General features: G+C 35.0%; 1 protein-coding gene and 1 pseudogene across 10 annotated transcripts in view; both read right to left on the reverse strand.

Annotated features, from left to right (window-relative positions):
- The window catches only part of PDS5B (PDS5 cohesin associated factor B), a 180,745-nt gene that overhangs the window by 37,069 nt on the left and 123,220 nt on the right, over positions 1-20,456 (reverse strand). For 9 of the 10 annotated variants that reach the window (XR_013362794.1, XR_013362795.1, XM_077868148.1 and 6 more), the window contains exons 20-21: positions 14,001-14,124; positions 11,060-11,218 (exon numbers count right to left, since the gene is read on the reverse strand). Coding sequence is in view for 7 of the 10 variants with exons in the window: in XM_077868148.1 (XP_077724274.1) it covers positions 11,060-11,218; positions 14,001-14,124 (283 nt within the window). In the remaining 3 variants the exon portion in view is untranslated. Of the gene's footprint in view, positions 1-11,059; positions 11,219-14,000; positions 14,125-19,165; positions 19,249-20,456 lie in introns of those variants that run through there. The other variant, XR_013362796.1, reaches the window with a different exon arrangement.
- Positions 451-1,942, reverse strand: LOC144295712 (vimentin pseudogene; annotated as a pseudogene).

The following is a 20,456-nucleotide window of genomic DNA, read 5'->3' on the forward strand; positions in this document are numbered from 1 at the left end:
GAGGCTATAAACACTAGCAGTGGTTACGATGCAGAGGACTGAAAGAATGAAAGATTACTCAATAACTATTGATATGAAATTTGTCCTAATGGGAAGTAGAAAGAAATGAAATCCTTAAGTCACATCATACAACCAAACAAATCAAATCAATTCCAGATGGATTAAATTTTTCTTTTTTCCTTTTTTTAGTTTTTCAAAGATTTATTGAAGCAGAAACAAGTTGGTCAGATACTTGTTGGAAAAAAGCAGTTTTAATGGTATTCAAAAATACTTTTTAAAAAGTATTCTAGCACAAGTTTTCTTCGTAAACTAGATTGTTGTAAACTTTCTCCTAAATCTTTTAAGAGTGTTGGTTATTGAGAACTAGAGATTACTCCTAATTCCAAATCTATCTTGCGCTCCTGAAAAACTGCAAAAAGGCACTTGAAAGCTGTTTCTTTAAGATACGGATTTCTTTTTTTATTCTTGCTGGTAATAATTGCACCAAATCTGGGCAAGCTTCACTCAAGGTCATCATGATGCTGAGACGTTTTGTTGATAACCTGTCCATCCCTAGTTTCAACTGTCTTAATCAGAAGTGTTCTTTTTGAGTGAGTGTCAACCAGAGGGAGTGAATCCAGGATGGTTTCCCTCAGGTACAGGGAAGAAAAGTTTGGAAGAGGCAGAGCAATCCTGCTTTCCTCGACTTCCAGCAGCTTCCTGTAGGTGGCAATCTCAATGTTGAGAGCCATCTTAACATTCAGCAGGTCCTGGTACTCCCGAAGGTGACGAGCCATTTCTTCCTTCATGTCCTGAATCTCATCCTGCAGGCGGCCAATAGTGTCTTAGCAGCTTTGACGGCACAGTTCTCTTCCATTTCACGCATCTGGTGTTCCAGAGACTCATTAGTCCCTTTGAGTGCATCCACTTCGCAGGTGAGGGACTGCACCTGTCTCCGGTACTCATTTGACTCCTGCTTCGCCTGGCGCAGGGCATCATTGTTCCGGTTAGCAGCCTCAGAGAGGTCGGCTAACTTGGACTTGTACCATTCCTTGGCCACCTGAAGGTTCTTGGCAGCTAAGCTTTCATATTGCTGGCGTACATCACGCAGGGCAGCCGTGAGGTCAGGCTTGGAAACATCCATATCGATTTGGACATGCCGGTCCTGAATCTGAGCCTGCAGCTCCTGGATTTCCTCATCATGTAGTTTCTTCAAAAAGGCAATCTCTTTTTGCAAGGATTCCACTTTCTGCTCAAGGTCAAGATGCGCCAAAGAAGCACTGTCAACATCCTGTCGGAAAGACTGCTTGGCAGGATGCTCTCGGCTTCCTCTCTCTGAAGCATCTCCTCTTGCAGCTTCTCCAGGAGCCGCATGATGCCCTCGGCCAGGTTGTTGCGCTCCATCTCGACGCAGGCCTTGTCATTGGTGAACTGGTCCACCTGCCAGCGCAGCTCCCGCATCTCCTCCTCATAGAGGTCCCGCAGGCACGACTTGCCCTGGCCCTTGAGCTGCTCGAGCTCGGCCAGCAGGATCTTGTTCTGCTGCTCCAGGAAGTGCACCTTGTCGATGTAGTTGGTGAAGAGGTCGTTCAGCTCCTGCAGCTCCACCTTCTCGTTGGTGCGCGTGTTCTTGAACTCGGTGTTGATGGCATCGGCCAGCGAGAAGTCCACCGAGTCCTGCAGCAGACGCATGCCGGGCACACTGCCCCGCAGGCGCATCGCGGAGGAGCGCGTGGTGAACACGCCGCCCGGGGACGAGGCGTAGAGGCTGCGGCTGGTGCTGGGGCGCATCGCGCTGCCCAGGTGGACATGGTCACGTAGCTCCGCGTGGAGCTCGGCCGGCTCCCGGTGCCCGGGACGCAGAACATCCTGCGGTAGGAGGACAAGGACACAGACCTGGTGGACATGGCTGCTGAGGGCGGCGGTGGGCTGCGCAGCTGCGGCGGCATGGACCGGCTCGGGGAGGACCGGCGAGCGAGGGCGCGGGAGTGCTGCTGCGGCTCTGGCGCAGGGATCCCGGAGCGAGAGTGGCAGAACGGATTAAATTTTTCAAGTGTGAAAAAATCTCAAGACTTTTAGAACATATGGGAGACTTTTTATGACACTAGAGTAGGGAAGGATTTCTTTTTTTAAAAATTTATTTATTAATGAGAGATACAGAGAGAGTGAGAGAGAGGCAGAGACACAGGCAGAGGGAGAAGCAGTCTCCATGCAGGGAGCCCAACGTGGGACTCGATCCCGGGTCCCTAGGATCAGGCCCTGAGCTGAAGGCAGGCGCCAAACCACTGAGCCACAGGGGCTGCCCAGGGAAATTTCTTAAAGATGTAAAAAGCACTAACTACAAAAGAAAGGAATGATAAATTTAGCTACTTTAAAATTAATAACTTTTGTTGAAAGGACACCGTAAAGGAAGTAAAAAGGCACACCCAAAATAAAATTCTTTGCATTTTTATGAAGATACTGCAATATATACCTGAAAAAGTATTAATGTGTATAAAAATTATGAGAAAAAGACAAAAAGCTCAGGAAAAAAAGGCAAAAGATCTCAAAAGAAATTTCAGAAAGAGGCAACATGAATGGTTACTAGACATTAAAAACTTAATTAGTAACCAGAGAAATGCAAATTAAAGCTATGAGGCACTATTTTTTAACATTTAGATGGGCAAAAATGGAAAGATCTGACACTAATGGGTACTATATACTGCTAATAAAAAATAAGGCTTAACAATGCTTTTGACAAATAATTTGGGAATAAAATGAAAAGTTAAATGTGTGTACACACTGTGATTCATCAATTTCACTTGTATAAATATAACCTAGGGATATTTTTACTCATATGTATCATGAAGCCTTTCTAAGAACAGGAACACTGTTCCAACGAGGAAAGAAATGGAAATATTCCAAATGTCCACTAACAGAATAAATGTAAGAAATTTCACACAGTGATATAATACAGAGTAATGAATCAAGTACAGCTAGATGTAAAACAAGGGAGTTATTTTAAGAAACAAATGTGTAATGATAAAAGTCAGCCAAGAATATAATATATACGGTGTAACTCATAAACCTCAAGAATAAGCAAAACTAAGTATTATGTTATTCAGAAACACATATGCAGTAAAGTGTTTTGTTTTAGTTAGAGAATAATAAACCCTAATTCAACATAGTAGCTACCTGAGGCAGACAAGAAACAAAAACAAAAGTTTGGAGAGTAATAAACCAGGAGCTAACAGTTCACAAGTGCTCATTCTGTTATTATAAAATAAATCACACAAATGTTAAATAAATATTCCTTCATATATATCAAATGTAACATTAAAATGTGACAAGTTAATGGGTTAAAAGAGGTAAAAGTTCTGTTCCTGACAAGAGCTAACTAGGTTTTTTTTTTTTTGAACCTATCTTCCACTGGAACAAATGAAAAGGCTGGATAAAAGATCTTTTAAAAAAATCACTATGAAGGTGATAAAAGAGCTACCAGAGCAGTGAGAATTTGTAGGGGAAAGTTTCAAAAGAGGAGAGAAATGAAGATTTGAGTCTGGCCCTAGGCTGCTTTTCTCATACAAACGATAACTGATTCTGAAAGTGAAAGAGACTTACAGGTTAAGCAATATCTCAATCACTGTAACAAAGCTGGAAGGAAAAAAATTGGAATTCTGGGCCCAATAAAGAATAGAGTCCCTGTTAAACACTCTTAGACTTCTGGGTGGCTCTCTAACAGATATAACATACAAATAGAGGTGACCAGAAAAAGAATCAGCCTGTCAAAACCTGAAGCTCAGCTTCGAATTAGTGCATTCTTGACTGGACCAAATTGATCTGACAATAGCTCAACTCCCTGTCAGGAAGAAGTAAGGCCTCCCCAGAAGAAATACAAAATCATTCAGAGCCTCAAATCATCTGTAACATTTTTAATACACAAAGTCTACCATGCAATTAAAAATAACAAAATAACCATGCAATTAAAAATAACAAAATAACAAAAATTAACAAGATTTGACCAAAAAAAAAAAAGAAAAAAAGAAACAGAAGACAAAAAAGCCACAGGAAGTCTAGAAATAGGCTGATACAAACTTTAACATAACTAAAGAAGTTTAACAATTAGATGACAAGATAGAGAATTCTGGCAGGGAACTAAAAGCTGTATCAAAAACTACAAGGAAAATATAAAATTGTAAGATAAACTAAGTGCAATTAAGAATTCAATGCATGGGCCTACCATAGGATTATACAAATCTGAAGAGTGAATTATGAACTCAAATGCAGATCAGAAGAAAACAAAAAATGATGGATAGAAAAATACACGAAGGTGTGAAACAGCTGGATCACAGCCAAAGAAACTATGTTTTGAGTATATAACTTGAACTGTAGCTGAGAGGAAGAGAGACTATGAAACAAACATTATTCATAATTTATGCAGGATATCAAAGCTATACTATTCAAGAAGAGCTACAAGCCCCAAGTAGAATAAATATAAAGAAAAGCACACCCAGACACATGATCATGAAACTGGAGACTAATGCAAAATAGAAAACATTAAAAGCATTCAAAACAAAAAGAAAACCTTCAAAGGAGCAAGACTGCCAGCCAATTTCAAGAGAATAGGTAAGAAAATGGAAGATAATGGTATAATATTTTCAAATTACTGAGGGGAGGAAACATACCAGTCTAGAATTCTAAGCTGAGAGAAAATATCCTTTAAAAAATGTAGGCAAAATAAAGACATTTTCAGGCAAATAAAAATCAAGAGGCTGCATAAGCAGTAATCCACACTAAAAGAAATACTTCTTTAATTCTTACAGTATAAAGAACATCATCACATACACAAAAAGGAACGAAAAATAAAAGGGTGGAAAGATGTTGGTAAATCTAAATAAACATTAACTGTAGAAAAGTTACGGTCCTGTGTGAACAAGAGCACAAAATCATCAGGAAATAAAGGGAATTAAAGTACGCTAAGGTTCCTAAGAATACTGAACCTGCTGTCCTAAAAGTTTAAAAAAGACCAATGATACTGGCCTTCAGAAGTCAAGGGAGAATGTTGTATTCTCTAGGACAATTACTAAAAGAATAGGAAAATGTAAAAAACAAGTCAGTAAAGGGGAAAATGAAATAAAAAAATTAATCAAAAACAAGGAAAGAGGAGTACAATGAATACAGAACTGATAGAACTAAAAATAAAAATCAGATGGCAAATTAGCCAAAATCACTATTTACATTAAATGTAAACCAACTGTTATAAATAATAGACAAAGTTGAAAAGAATGTATGCCAGAACTAGGTTCAGTGCAGTGGCATATTTAGATGAAGTTTTCAAGTCCTCTATTGGGTACTATTAGTCCATCTTCCCCTCTGAGACTAGAAGAAGATAAAAAAGTCCCCTATCACCACCTCTATTGTTTTGAAGGTCCTGGCCAGGCACAAGGAAGAAAAAAGAAATAAAAAGCATTACAAACAAAAAAGCTGTCTTTATGAACAAATGACATGACCTGAAAAGAGAAAACCCCCAAAATGTAGAAACTAAGGTTTCTTAGTAAATGAGAAACTGCCTTTAACAAGATCCTAGAATAAAAGTTAATATAAAAATGAAGTCACTTCATATGCCAACAAAATAGTTAGAAAATAAATATTAAAAATCATGTTATCTCTAATAGCATCAAACAACATAAAATGCCTAGGAACATACTTACATACTTAAGAAAGCTAAGACATCTACACAAAAATTTAAATATTATTCAAGAAAATTAGAAACCAAGACATATACCATCTTCATGAAACAGAAAGCTCAGGATTATAATAATATGCTCTTAGAGTGAAAGGCGATATTATAATAATGATGATTAAAATTTATAATTCAATGCCACCCCTATCAAAATTCCCACCAGGTATGTATATATGTTGGGATGGAGTGGTTTAGGGAGAACTGACTAGCTGATTCTAAAATTTAGACAGAAACAAAACAAAATGAAACAATTTAGATAGAAGTATGAAAGGCTGATAGCCAAAATAATTTCAAAAAAGATGATGACGACAATGATGAAGCAGCAGTAGTAGCAGTAGCCATTATTAAAGGCATCTGGAGAGCTTCAGCTACTAGGTATCAAAACCTGTGGAAGCACTCTTAAAGAACAACAAGGCTGGATGTATATCATGTTCTCTGATTTCAAACTCTACTACAAAGTCACAGTAGTCAAAACAGTATGGTACTGGCATGAAAACAGATACAGATTTCAACAGAATAGAGAGCCCAGATATAAACCAATGTATATAATCAATTAATCTATGACATGGAGGCAAGTATATACAAAGTGGAAAGGACAGTCTCTTTAATAAAGTGTTGGGAAAGCTGGACAGTTACATGCAAAAGAATGAAACTGGACCACGATCTTACACCACATACAAAAACAAATTCAAAGGGGAAAAAGATTGCATATAAGACCTGAAATCATAAAACTTCTAGAAAAATTACAGGTAGTAATAAGCTCTTTGATGTCAGTCTTAGCAATATTTTTTTGGAACAGTCTCCAGAGACAAAGGCAACAAACACTAAAATAGACACATGGACTATGTCAAATAATATTTAGCAAAGCAAAGCATTAACAAAAAGAAAAGGTAATCTACTGAATGGGAGAAGGTATTTACAAATCCTACATCAGATAAGGAGTGTGAATATCCAAAATGTATTAAGAACTTACATAACAACTGCAAAAAACACAACTTGATTAAATAACAGGCAGAGGGCTTGAATAGACAATTTTTCCAAAGACATACAGAGGGCCTACAGGCACATAAGATGTTCTACATAACTAATCATCAATGAAATGCAATTAAACCATAATGAGCTATAACTTCACATCTATCAGACTGGCTAATAGTAAAGATACAGAGAATAGACTGGTAGTTGCCAGAGAAAGGGGTAGCTGGGAAAATGTACAAACTTCCAGTTCTACAATAAATACATCATGGAATGTAAAGTACAGCATGGTGGCTACAGTTAGTAATACTGTATTGCATATTTGATAAGTTGCCAAAAGAGTAGATCTTAGATTTTTCACAGGAAAAAAAAAATTGTGACTGTGTGGGGATGGATATGAACTAGGCTTATTGTGGGGATCATTTCACAATATATATTGAATCTTTATGTTGTACACATCAAAATAATATGTTATACATCAATCATATCTCAATAAAAAAATTAAGACAACCTAGAGAATGGGATAAAATATTTGCAAACCACATATCTGACAAGAGACTTGTATTTAAAATATATAAAGAAATATTACCACTCAACAAAAACACAACCCTGAAAAAAAGAGCAAAGGATTTGTAAAGTCTTTACTCCAAGAAAAGATATACAAATGGCTAATAAGTGTATCAAAAGATGCTCAACATCATTAGAGAACTGCAAATCAAAACCACAATGAGATACCACTTCACTCACTGGGCTGGCTAAAATCAAATTAACAGAAATTAGTAAGTTGGCAAGGATGTGGAGAAATTGGAACGTTTATAACACATGGTAGGATGATAAAATGGTGTAAGCCTCTGTGGAACACAGTTTGTCAGTCCCTTAAAAAGTTAAACACAGGGGATCCCTGGGTGGCTCAGCGGTTTAGCACACCTTTGGCCCAGGGTGTGATCCTGGAGTCCCGGGATCGAGTCCCACATCAGGCTCCCTGCATGGAGCCTGCTTCTCCCTCTGCCTGTGTCTCTGCTTCTCTCTCTCTCTCTCTCTGTCTCTCATGAATAAATAAATAAAATCTTAAAAAAAAAAAAAAAAAGTTAGGCACAGAATTACCATATAATCCGGTAAAGGTATATACCTAGGAATATACCTAAAGAACTGAACACAGGTACTCAAATACTCAGACACAGAATTCAAGCAGCACTTTTCACAATATTCAAAAGGTGGAAACAACTCAAATGTCCATCAATGAATGAATGGATAAGCAAAAATTGATACATACAACAGAGTATTATTCAGCCATAAAATGGAATGAAGTACTGACACATCCTACAACGTGGATGAACTTCAAAAACATTATACTGACAGAAGAAAGATGCAAAAAGTCACATATTGTATGATTCCATTTATAGAAAATATTCAGAATAGTTAAATCCATTAAGACAGACAGGAGGTTGGTGCTTGCCCAGGGGAGGGGAAAATGAGGTATGACTGCTTAATGAAAATGACCTGGAATAGATAGAGGTGGTGGTCACAAAAACTTGTGAATGTACTAAAATGTGACTGAATTGTATACTTTAAAATGATTAATTTTATGTTATGTGAATTTCACTTCAATTTAAAAAAAAGTACCAGAGAAGACAGTCTTTTCAATAAATGGTGTGGAGTTAGGTGGAGATAAAACAATGAATCTTGACATTTATCTCATACCACATACAAAAATCAATCCCAAGTAGATTATATAGCTTAATGTGAAAGTTAAATAAAGCCTCTAGAGCAACACTGTCTAACAGAACTCTGAGATGGTAGAAATGTTCTGTGCTGTACAACACTAGCAATATGTGGCTAGTGAGCACTTGGAATGTGTGAATACATTTACAATTTTATTTAGTTTAAACTTAAATTTAAATAGCTACATGTGGTTAGAGGCTTGTATATTACCACATTTCTAGAAAATGATATAGGGACTATTTTCACAACCTTGGGGTAGGCAAAAAGACAAGGTAATTAAGTACTAACTAAAAACTCCATTAAGAGAGTGAGAGGACAGTTACAAAATGGGCAAAGGTATCTGCTAAACAGACTGCCAACAGGATACATAAGGAAATCTTAGGAGTGAAGAAAAGAAAGATTGACAATTTAACAGCAACATGTGAAAGAGGCTTGAGCAGGTACTAACAAAAGACGACAGCCAAGGGGCACCTAGGTGACTCAGTAGTTGAGCGTCTGCCTTCGGCAAAGGTCTGATCCCCAGTTCCTGAGATCAAGTTCCGCACAGGGCTCCCCACAGGGGGGGCCTGCTTCTCCCTCTGCCTGTGTCTCTGCCCCCCCCCCCATGAATAAATAAAATCTTTAAAAAAAAAAAAAAAAGAGAACATCCAATACATGCATGAAAAAGTGTCTAAGGGCATATCATTCATCCATTACACATTCACATAATGGCTAAAATGGCATATTTAATACAGTCAAGGAAATGGTACAACTAGAACTCTCAGCACATATAATAATGTTAATTAGTATAAGCATTTTGAAAAACAAATTGGCCAAAAAAAAAAAAAAACAAAAACGGAAAGTTAAGGAAAGAAAAACAATTCGTCAAGATGTACTAAAACAACCTATATAGGGGTGCTTGGTTGGCTCAGTCCATTGAGTGTCTGGCTCTTTTTTTCAGCTCAGGTCATGATCTCAGGGTTGTGAGATCAAGCCCTGTATGGGGCTCCTTGCTCAGGAGGAAGTATGCTTTAGATTCTCTCCTTCTCCTCCTCCTCCTCCCCTGACTTGTACACAGGCATACACTCTCTCTCTCTAAAATACATAAATCTTTTAAAAAAAAAATAAAACTTCTACATACATTCTAAGATAAAACAATTACACAACAGAAATGCATACATAAGTGCACAAAAGGATATGTAAAAGAGTATTAATAGCAGTATTCATTTAGCACTAGAAATAACCCAAATGTCTAGCAAAAGAACAGATACATGGTATATACAAACAATGGAGTACTATACATCAGTGAAAATGAACCACTGCTATATACAACAGGATGAATTTATCTCACAAATGTAATACTGAGTGAAGGAAGCCAGATATAAAAAATTTACTCTGTATGATTCCATTTATAAAAGTTCAAAAAAGGGTAAAATTAACCTTTGGTGTTAGAAATCAGGATAATGGTTACCTTCAGGGAGAATGCAGGGGATAATAATAATAAGAAAAAGATGCAGAGGCTTTTGGGGGCTGGTAACATTCTGTTTCTTTACCTGGATTGTTGGATGGTCCGGAATGTTAACTTTGTGGTAAGTCAATGAACCATACCCTTAAATAGTGTGCACTTTGTTTAATCTCAACAAAATTTTTTCATTAGAGAAAACAAAACACAGTAAGGATATAGAAAACTTAAAACATATGATTAGCATATATGACCTAAAGAACAGATGAAATACTATACTTAGGGGAAGAAAAGTGAGGGACACAGCTAAAGAACACAACCAAAGACAATGGTAATTAACACAGGAGCCACGTATCTCCAAATTACAGGGCTTTAGTCAACTAAAGTTAAATGGCCATGAATCATTAGAGAGCTAATATATACAACTACCTTATTATCCCCACAAACTATTTTTCTATAATAAATTAGTTTAAAAGTATTAATAGTATTAAAGTGTATTAATATAAGAATGATGGACATATAGCAACATAGCTATATACTACAAGAACTATAACTGTATTTTAAGAGGAGAAACTTTATCTATACTTCTTTTAACTCTCCAAAGAACCTAGTACAGTTACTGAGCACATGATAGACATAAAACTGATGGTTACATTATGTGTCTGCACATGCATGTTTTGTGTGTGTGTGTGTATGTGTGTGTGTGTACATAAATATACACACACATGCATAAAACTCCATGTGACTATAAGGGGTCAGTTCTCCCAAACCCAAAAGCACTGCCCCAAAGATACACAGAAGAGAGACAAAATCATTATTTCTTTCCTCATGTTTTCTCCCAGTGCTTTTTAATTCTCTACTGTATGCAGGGAAAGAAACAACTATTGTCATGACAACCATACTGTGAAGTAGCTTGTCAGTCTTCACATTTTTTTAAAATAGATGCCATTATAAAAATTAACTCACTGTAAAGACGAATGAGAACCAAGTGATGTTCTGTATTTATCAAGGAATGCATTGCAGGTTACATGCCTCTGCTCAACTAAAGAGATGTTTCAATGTTTTTTTAGTTCTAATGGATATAACAGCATGCTAAGAAGATAAAAAACCTAAAAGAAGGCAGCCAAATGCAAGTGTTCTTTCCATCCTTTCACTTCTCTCTTTGCTGCATAAAATTTCAAAAGATAATGTGATGAACACAGGTGTAAAAAAATATCAATTACCCGATCATTCATGAGAAGATCTTTCACAATGAAAGTAGCTACCAAGGACTTCAAAGGAGCAGCAAATTGATCAGGTGCAAGGAGAGCAATATGTCCAATAGTAACCAACGGTGTTATGAGATGTTCCAGGTTGCTTGGATCTAGGCTCTTATGCAGAGGCTGAAAATGAAGAGAGGAAAATACATTCAACTCTATAAATATGCAAATAAACTATTCACATATTTCATGTACAAATAAAAAAGAAAACTACAAAAGTTTCAAGACATATACATGGTGTAAGTAGCAGCTTAAGCTTACATTTAAATTCCTATAGGTTATGTCTAAAAGGCGTCATGTTTAAATACTGTCAGTTTTGCTAAAGTCATATCTTAGAAGCAGGTAAAAAAAATTCAGCATGGAGAATCATATTAAACGTATTTTACGACCAGTATATGAGTATTTTAGAGACTGCTAGGCTCACCAATATCCACTTCTGTTCTACTTCCTGGGCAAAAAGATGGCTATACATATGCAGCTTCCTCTGCAGTTAGATGAGAATATGTGAATAAGTCCTGGTTAACAGACTGGGGGTAAAAGTGAGGTACACCATGCTCCCACTAAGGCAAGTATGAGAATCGTATCTTCTCCATATTCTTGCTCTTTACTCAGTGGCAGGCTTAATACCAAGGATCCAGTGGGATTTAAAGAGAAGCCACTTGTCAAAAAAAGGTCTATGTGTCTAAAACACTGATTAGAATGCAATCCAAACACACAACTGGACTTTTTCTCAGGAACCAGAAATAAGCTTTTATCATATAGAGTCACATGCATTTTTGTGGATTTCTGTAGCATCAAATATTAAGTACCATAACTAATGAAATTATTTTTATTATTCTTATAGAAAACCCAACCATTAATACACATTTTTCCCTGACAAAAGAATGAGACTCCTCATATACCTATACAGAATACATAAAATGTAATGTTAAATTTTTAAAATAGAGAAATTAGAAGAGTGACTATAGTATACTATCACTGGCGGAAGGGGAAGGGGACTAAATGTATGTGACTGTGTGTATTATGTTACTTGTATGTGACAGAAAAGTATATTAGAAACTGGTAACACTGGTTACCTCTGGGAATGAGAACTGAGTGCCTGGGGATACAGGGCTTAGGTGGAGGAGAAAATTTACTATTTTACTATTTGGATTTGTTTTGTATCTTTTTATTTGGAAGCAAGTAAATACATTATTAAAAATTTTAGTGACATTTTATTTTAATAGAGTTGATGCTGTCCTCCCATACTGAACACCAAAGAGTCTAGGCCTGAAAAACAGTATTAAGCTCTTCTCCAACATATTAGGGCAATGGGCAATATGAGGCTTCATTTAGTCAAAAATATATTTTTTTTAAATTTTTTTTTTTTAAAATTTTTTTATTTATTTATGATAGTCACAGAGAGAGAGAGAGGCAGAGACACAGGCAGAGGGAGAAGCAGGCTCCATGCACCGGGAGCCCGATGTGGGAATCGATCCCGGGTCTCCAGGATCGCGCTCTGGGCCAAAGGCAGGCGCCAAACCGCTGCGCCACCCAGGGATCCCTAGTCAAAAATATATTTAAATGAGTTTACTTTGTGCTAATCTTGACAACTTCCCTCAATACTTCCATTGTACATCTAAATGCCAGCTTGTTTGTTATAAAAATATGATCATGTAGTTTTTTTCAATAATGAGTGTGATATTTTTACACAATAAGATAATACGGTCATTTCTGGAAAAGCAAAATTAATAGCTGACCGTAAATTAACAGTAATCACATGAAGGCCAGACAGCTCTACAAAACCTTTTCTCAGAAAGCTAACCAACCTATACAACATTATAGCAGAAGGATTACAACTTATGGAAAAGATAAAATAAAATATCAGATATATAATATCAAAATGAAATTAAAAGCATCCTACTAATTCAAGTTATTATCAGCATTATCCTGATCCTTATCACCAATTAAAGGAACTGAAAGGAGATTAATCAAGAAAAACAAAAGATTTCTGTATCAACATGAATTCATTAAAGTTATTCTGATATACGAAAACAGACTAAAGAAAATAGCCCCACCTCAAAACGCACAAAATTTTAAAATAAATTATTTGCTATATACAGAAAAGATGATGTTTGATAAAGACAAATAATTTTCTTCCTTGTTCAGGTCTTTAGCATATAACATGAAATATGAAAAAGTTAGCATAAATGTTTCTAAAACAGAGATAACAAGTCAAAGTTTTTAGGGTAATTTAGCTTTGGCATGATTTCCAAATCACTCTGATTTCATTCAAGGCACCGGAACTAAAATTACAAATTTGGATTTATGTAAAAATGCTAAATATATACAAAGCCCAGATTACAAGAGATTAAAATAAAAATAGAATGCAATGCTTAGAAAGGGTAATAGTAATTTAAAAGGTAGAAAAAATAATATGAAATATATATTTTAAAAACAATTTAATCTGATATAAAATTAGGTCAGTGATTATATATGAACTATAAATTTGTGCTTTATATATTAGCTATACTATACCGATTAGTATTGACAAAATTCCATATACTTCAGCAGTATCATAAACAGAACTCTAATTTTCAACCCGTAAACTGAAACATCTATTACCTATTATCAATAAGTATGATTTTATATGTAATTACTTATTAACAAAAAAGTTTCCTAATACTAAATGTATAATGTCAAAAAATATTATAAATTGTTTGATTTCTGAATTTAAGTTAGTGCTAAACATCTGAATAATCAGATATTTTCATATTTTAACCATTCATCAATATAGATTATACTGATTCAAATTCTGAAAACATTATAAAATGATCCATCTGCAAATGTGAACATTCTATAAAATCATTATTATGTGTTTTTTAACTATAACATATGAAACAAACAAATTTTTTTTTCTTTTTACCTCAAATATCTGTGCAAACTGGGTCTCTTTACTAGAAAATATCGCATGGATACAATGAATGGCGTATTTGGCTTGGCGGGGGGGTCCTTTTTTAGATTTGTGATGTAAAACAGGAAGCAAAGCTCTAAAAAATAAAAAAAAAAAATTAAACAAAAACGATAAACCAGAAAAAATCAGCAAGACTCCACTAAATACTTTACAGTTTGTATTCTTTTAGGTAATGTTTCGTAAGACCAAAAAAACATCTACCTGAACTCATTTTCAACTGTCTCTAATTCTGTTTTATAAACATCTACATTAAAAATGTAATCCAAACACAAGTTTTTTTTCTTCTTTTTACTTAACAATTCTGAATAAAAACACAGAAGGTAACCCATTTCTTAATGTCATTCCCTTTAGCCTTTTCTGTTTTATTCTCACTGCTATCACTCCAGCTAAGCTGCTGCCACCTTATATATACGACCACTATAATGGGACCTATACTATTTGTTTTTTAGTCTCTTCCTGCTCTGATTCATCTTTCACTTCATACCAGCACAATCTACATAAAGGGAAATCTGATTATAAAACCTATACAAATTAAGTGTTTACCTTGTTTCAGGCATTATTAGAAGTCCCAAATGCTTGCCTTCATGCTATCAGCATATTATGAACAAGACAAATGACAATACACAAATTAGTAAAATATGTGTTTATGTCAAATTATGATAAGAGCTATGGAGGAAAATAAGGGGAAAAAAAGAGGACAGGATAGAGAGTGGAGAGGGGTGTGTGAGTACTACAATTTTAAAGAGGGTTACAGAAACCTTTCAAGTAAAGTAACATTTGAGTAGAGTTATAAGGGAAGTAAGGAGTGAGTCATGTAGCTACCTGGAGGAACATTCAGATATGGTATCATTACACTACACAAATACTTAGAATGAGTACTGAATATAGCAGGATCTCTTGGCTTAACTATTTATTTAAACATTTATCTCACAGTGAAACCAACTTCTGAATCTACCTTCTTGCCCAATACAAACCCAGTATTCCAGTACTAAGAAATCATATATACAGAAATTCATCACAATAATACCTGAGTGTCACAAAAGATGCCAACAGCAAAGTATAGTAAAAAGACAAGTGACAAATTGAGGGGAAATTCTCCATTTCGTTTCACAGAGAAAGGGTTAATATCCCTAACGTAAAGACTTTCTACAAGTATAGAATGACCAGCAATATCATGGACAAATGGGATGGACATAAAAAAAACCAGAAAGTTCCTCAAAAGTAAATATACAAATTAACCTGTGATGTATGAAAAGACGCTTACTTTCACAAAAAAAGATATAAATTGAAACTATACTAAGAAGACTTCTGCTTCACATGATGACAGTGTATCTGAGATGGGACATTCTCTCCTACCTTAAGCAGGCAGAAAACAGACATACATGTTAAAGGTTTTAGACACTGGACAACAAGCAGTACATGACTGTAATCCCTAAAAGATGGGAAACAAACTAGAAGAGTCCTACACCTATCCTCACTTACTACATGCAAGGCTCCAGAATGCCATGTTAGCCAGAAGTAACCTTATACTTAGAGCCTGGTGGTCACATGGAGTTAAGGGAGACCGAGATGGAACTTGAGGCAGCTCTAATTTCTAGGGCAGAGTACCACAGGGAAGAGAGCTGCAAAGACAGCAAGAGAGCTTGAATTCTGGAGATCCTCAGAGGGGATTGACTGAATAATGATCAGTGTGCCATGGCATGAGAAAAAAACCCAACAACAAACTACTGGACCCAGGAAAAGAACACTGGAAAGCAGTAAGCCAAAAAGTTCCCTAACACACATAAGGCTGCTAGTGATTCATGTTTCCACCAGCCAGAGTAGAAAGACCTTGTAATACATAATCAGGAAAAAAATTCATCAACAGAAATAGGCCCAGAAATGGCACAGGTGAAAAACTTAGAAAAGACATTAAAACAGCTATTATAAACATGTTCCATATGTTCAAGAAGAAAACATGAACATGATGAGGGCAAAAATGAAATACATAAAAAAGACCTAAACTGAACATGAAAAACAGAAAACCCGCAATGAAAAATATACCAATAGGATCAAAAGTAGATTATATGTTACAGAAGAAAACACCAGTGAACTTGAAGACATAGCAATAGAAACTATGCAAAATAAAACAAGAAAAAAAAAAAAAAAGAACAGAGCATCAGTGACCTGTAAGACAGTTATCAAGTAGTCAAAAATACATGCAACCAGAGTCCTAGAAAATAAAGTGAGGAGAGCAGAAAAGAAAAAGTATTTGAAGACATAGTAGCCACTATTTTTCCACATATGATGGAAATAGATCCATAGTCCTCAAAATCTCAATAAGCCTCAAGCAGAAGAAACATAAAGTAAACCATTCCAAGACATGTCATTATCAATTTGGTAAAAACAGCAATAAAGAAAAATTTTTTTAAAACTATCCAAAAAAAAAAAAAATACACTTTACATACAGAGACACAGAACATACAGAGGAACACTTCTCATCATAAACTATGCAATCCAGAAAATAATGGAGTGACATCGGTACTAAGTGAAAGTATCAATCTAGAATTCCATTCTGAGAAAAAATACCTTTCAAGAATGAAGGCAAAATAAAGACTTTTTTTTTTTTTTTCCAAAGAAAAACTGAGATAATCAATTACAAGCAAAACTATACAGGGATGCCTAGGTGGCTCAGTGGTTGAGCATCTGCCTTTGGCTCAGGTCATGATCCTGGGGTCCTGGGATGGAGTCCTGCAACAGGCTCCCCCTGCAGGGAACCTGCTTTTCTCTCTGGCTATGTCTCTGCTTCTCTCTCTGTGTCTCTCATGAATAAATAAAATCTAAAAAAAAGAAACAAAAACAAAAAACAAGCAACAAGCAGAAGTATACAATAAATATTAAAGTTATTCAAGAAGAAAATGATACCAGTTGAAAATAAGGCTATCTAAAAATGGAGACTGACAAAAATGGTAAATGTGTGTATACAAATAAATCTGAGCATAATATTTTAAAGAGACAACAGTTAATTAGTCACATTTGGAAGACGCTAGTAACTAACTCACTATTTTGAACACTGTTCAAGAACACACACACAAAAAAAAACCCAAAGCATTTAATGTGCTTTTCCTAAACAGATGTAACGCTGGGGAACCAGAGAATAGATATTTCTGATTATAAAAGTGTTCAGCTAATAAATGAAGAAAGAATGACAGAATATCACAATTACTAAGTATCCATCAGTTAAACATCATAAAAAGAGAAAAAGAGAAATAACCAGATATCATGTGTCTCCTGATAGAAGAGCATACCACCATCTATAAAGTGGTCCTGTAATAACAAAAAAGTTGAGCTAGAATCCAACCAGGCCTCTGCATTCAACTATCTCGCTTTACAGAAAATATAAGGAACCCATTAAAATATGCCAAAGGCATACATAGCAAAAATCAATGTATGTGAAACTCTGCAAGAGAGTTTATCAAATACAAAGCGACAAAGAGAATTGGAAGGGGAGCCTACAAGAAATAAGGCACTTTAAGAGATTTAGCAACAAATAACAATGTGATCTGATTTTTTAAATTACATTTTTGGGAAAACTGGATATTATTAATATTAAGCAATTAATGTTAACTATGTGATATAGGCATTATGTTTATTTTTTAAGAGTTCTTATCTTTTAGAGATACTTAGATGTACAGATGAAATATACAATCTAGCATTTGCTTTCAAATGTAAGTGGAATAGGGAGTAAGGAGAATTACAAATTAAAAGCAACTGTTTAAGTTATTCATATATAAGCTAGTTGTTGGATACATGGGAGTACATTATAATATTCTAGTTACTTCTATATATGTTTGAAAATTCCAATAATAAAATGTATAAAAAATAAGAGTCTCACCAAACTATCCTTATAGTCTGTGGTTTGTAAGCTTCTTTATGAAATGAAAAAATATTATCTTTTGGTAACTTCAGAAACTCCCTGGATAAGACATATCTTCTCCTAGATCAGACTTGCCAATACAAACATCCATAATCCCTTTTCTTAGTCATCAAGAGAAAATTACAGGTCACACACATGTAAAAAGCAATTCTGGTTGGAATTTTTAAAGACAGAATGAGAAATTTTAAGCTTATCCAATGTTTTGCATACCCATTTAAATAAACAGAAACAGACCAAAACAATAAACAAAGAAAAAACACTTTCAAGGATTCTGAAGTATTAGGCAGAGTCTGAGATGTTAATGAAATGTCAATGAAACAACTATCCTCTGATTGCTTTTTCTATTAATAAGTTCCTATTATAAAAAAATACCTTACTTCCCGTTAAAGTGACTTTTCAATTCAAGGTTGTTTTTGTCCAATAATGATACACATGCAGAAAACGCAAACAAAACTGAAAAACACATTTAAAAAACCACCAAGGAAAACTCAAAATTCCACTACCCTGAAATAATTACTGCTAACATTTTGGTGACTATAGGTCTAAAATTTCTCTATTCATACATACATATATTAAGTAAATGAGGATACAAAATACATAGTATTTGGAAATTTTTTTTCACCAACAATGCTGGAGGGAACCTCCTATGTCATGTATTGCTAAATGCTAATTTTAAAGGTCATATGGCTCTTTAGTGGATAGCTACATCACAACTAGTCTAATCAATTTCCTACTAATGAGCATTTAAATGTTTTGAATTTTTTGTTTAATCTTAACAAAACCATGAACATCCTTATGCTAGTTATTTACATAATGTTTCTGGGCTTTAAGCCTCCTATAATTTGGTCTGAGATCCTGGCATGGTAAATCTGAAATTATATTTCCTAGACTCCCTCAAGAGCTGGTTTCCCGTTAGGTTCTTCCAATAAGAGACACCAGAGCTTCCTTAGGTATTCTGTGCAGTAGTTACACCACCCCTCCAGCAACAGCTAGGACACTCCTACTCTGTCAGCTGGTTGGGCAATACTGACAGGGCTCTTCCATCCACTGGATAGTCCTTAACATCACTTTTCAGTTGTTGCTCCAGCCCCAAAGGTGGTAGCTGCTTCCAGCAATTCATCATCTCTGGGTTACCAAAGCACCTTGTGGTCTTTCATTCTTCAAACATATGTACTAATTTATTTATTTATGTTTAAAATACCTGGTATGGTTTCTGTTTTTCTGACTGCATCCTGACCCGCATAATCATTAGGTAGGTATCTTCTCTATCTCTAGGATAAGTTCCTGAAAATGAAACTGCAGTGGTGAAGACTGCATTCATTTCAAGTTGGTATATATTACCACATTACCAACCCAGAAAAGCTGAATCAATTTATAATCCAGTCAAGAGAGCATCATTGGAATGGTAGCTAACATTGGTTACAGCACTTAAGTGTTTTTATTTCTACTTGCCTTGATTAGTATTAGTAGGCATAAATGTCTTTTCTTGATTTGAGGGACCAGAGGATTTCCCGTTCATTCCTTTTGCTAGTGTTCTATTCTTAGATCTATTATATATCTGTAAAGAGTCTTTATACATTAGAGATATTAACCTTTTCTAAGTTATACATATTGAAATTACTTCCCCAGCATGCCATTTGCATTTCTAACTTATTTCATGATTTTTGCTTTCATCTAAATGGTATTTTCCCTCACTAAAATATAAGGGCAGAGTCTGTTCATTTCAAAAGAACCTTTTATACTCTAGTAACTTATATACAGTAGAAGCTCTATGAATGTATTTCAACAAATGGATATTTAATAATACAATCCATCAATATTTCATGATTTGGTACTAGCATCCTTTCACCCACCAAAAAAAATTACAGAAATGTGCTGGTTATTAATACTTTTATTATTTATGTATTTAAAATCTTTGATAATCTTGGACTCATCTCAAATATATGAAAAATCAAGATAAATCTACATTGATTCTTGCCTTCAAAATATTTTATCAGTTATTTACTGGGTAATCTAATTTTTTCTTATTTTTTTTGTTAAATATTATCACTCCTCCACTCACTATTATAAAGTTGCAAACTTCTTGAATATTTTACTAGGTCTTCTGGTTTTTACTACTACAATATTTTCAGAATGGTTATTAGTAACATATAAGGAAAGCTCTGGATTTTTACATAGTTTGGCTATCTTGGTTTTGGTAATTTTTCAGTAGATTCTCTTGGATTTTCCATTACATACGGTAATTTTGCTTCCTCCTTTCCAACACTTGTATCTCGTTTTATTTTCTTACATAATTATATTGGCTAATGCTTCTAAAGCAATGTTAAACCATAGCAGAGATAGTGTATTTTCCGCATTTTGTTCCTACTTTAACTGGGAATGCTTCTAGTGTTTACTCTATGATGATGCCTATTGGTTTGAGACAAATTATGTTATAAAGGCATTTATCCCAATTTAACAGGTTTAATTATAAATAGACTCTTTTTTTTTTT

Source organism: Canis aureus, chromosome 24 (genome assembly GCF_053574225.1).
Source record: "Canis aureus isolate CA01 chromosome 24, VMU_Caureus_v.1.0, whole genome shotgun sequence".
Classification (NCBI taxonomy): domain Eukaryota; kingdom Metazoa; phylum Chordata; class Mammalia; order Carnivora; family Canidae; genus Canis; species Canis aureus.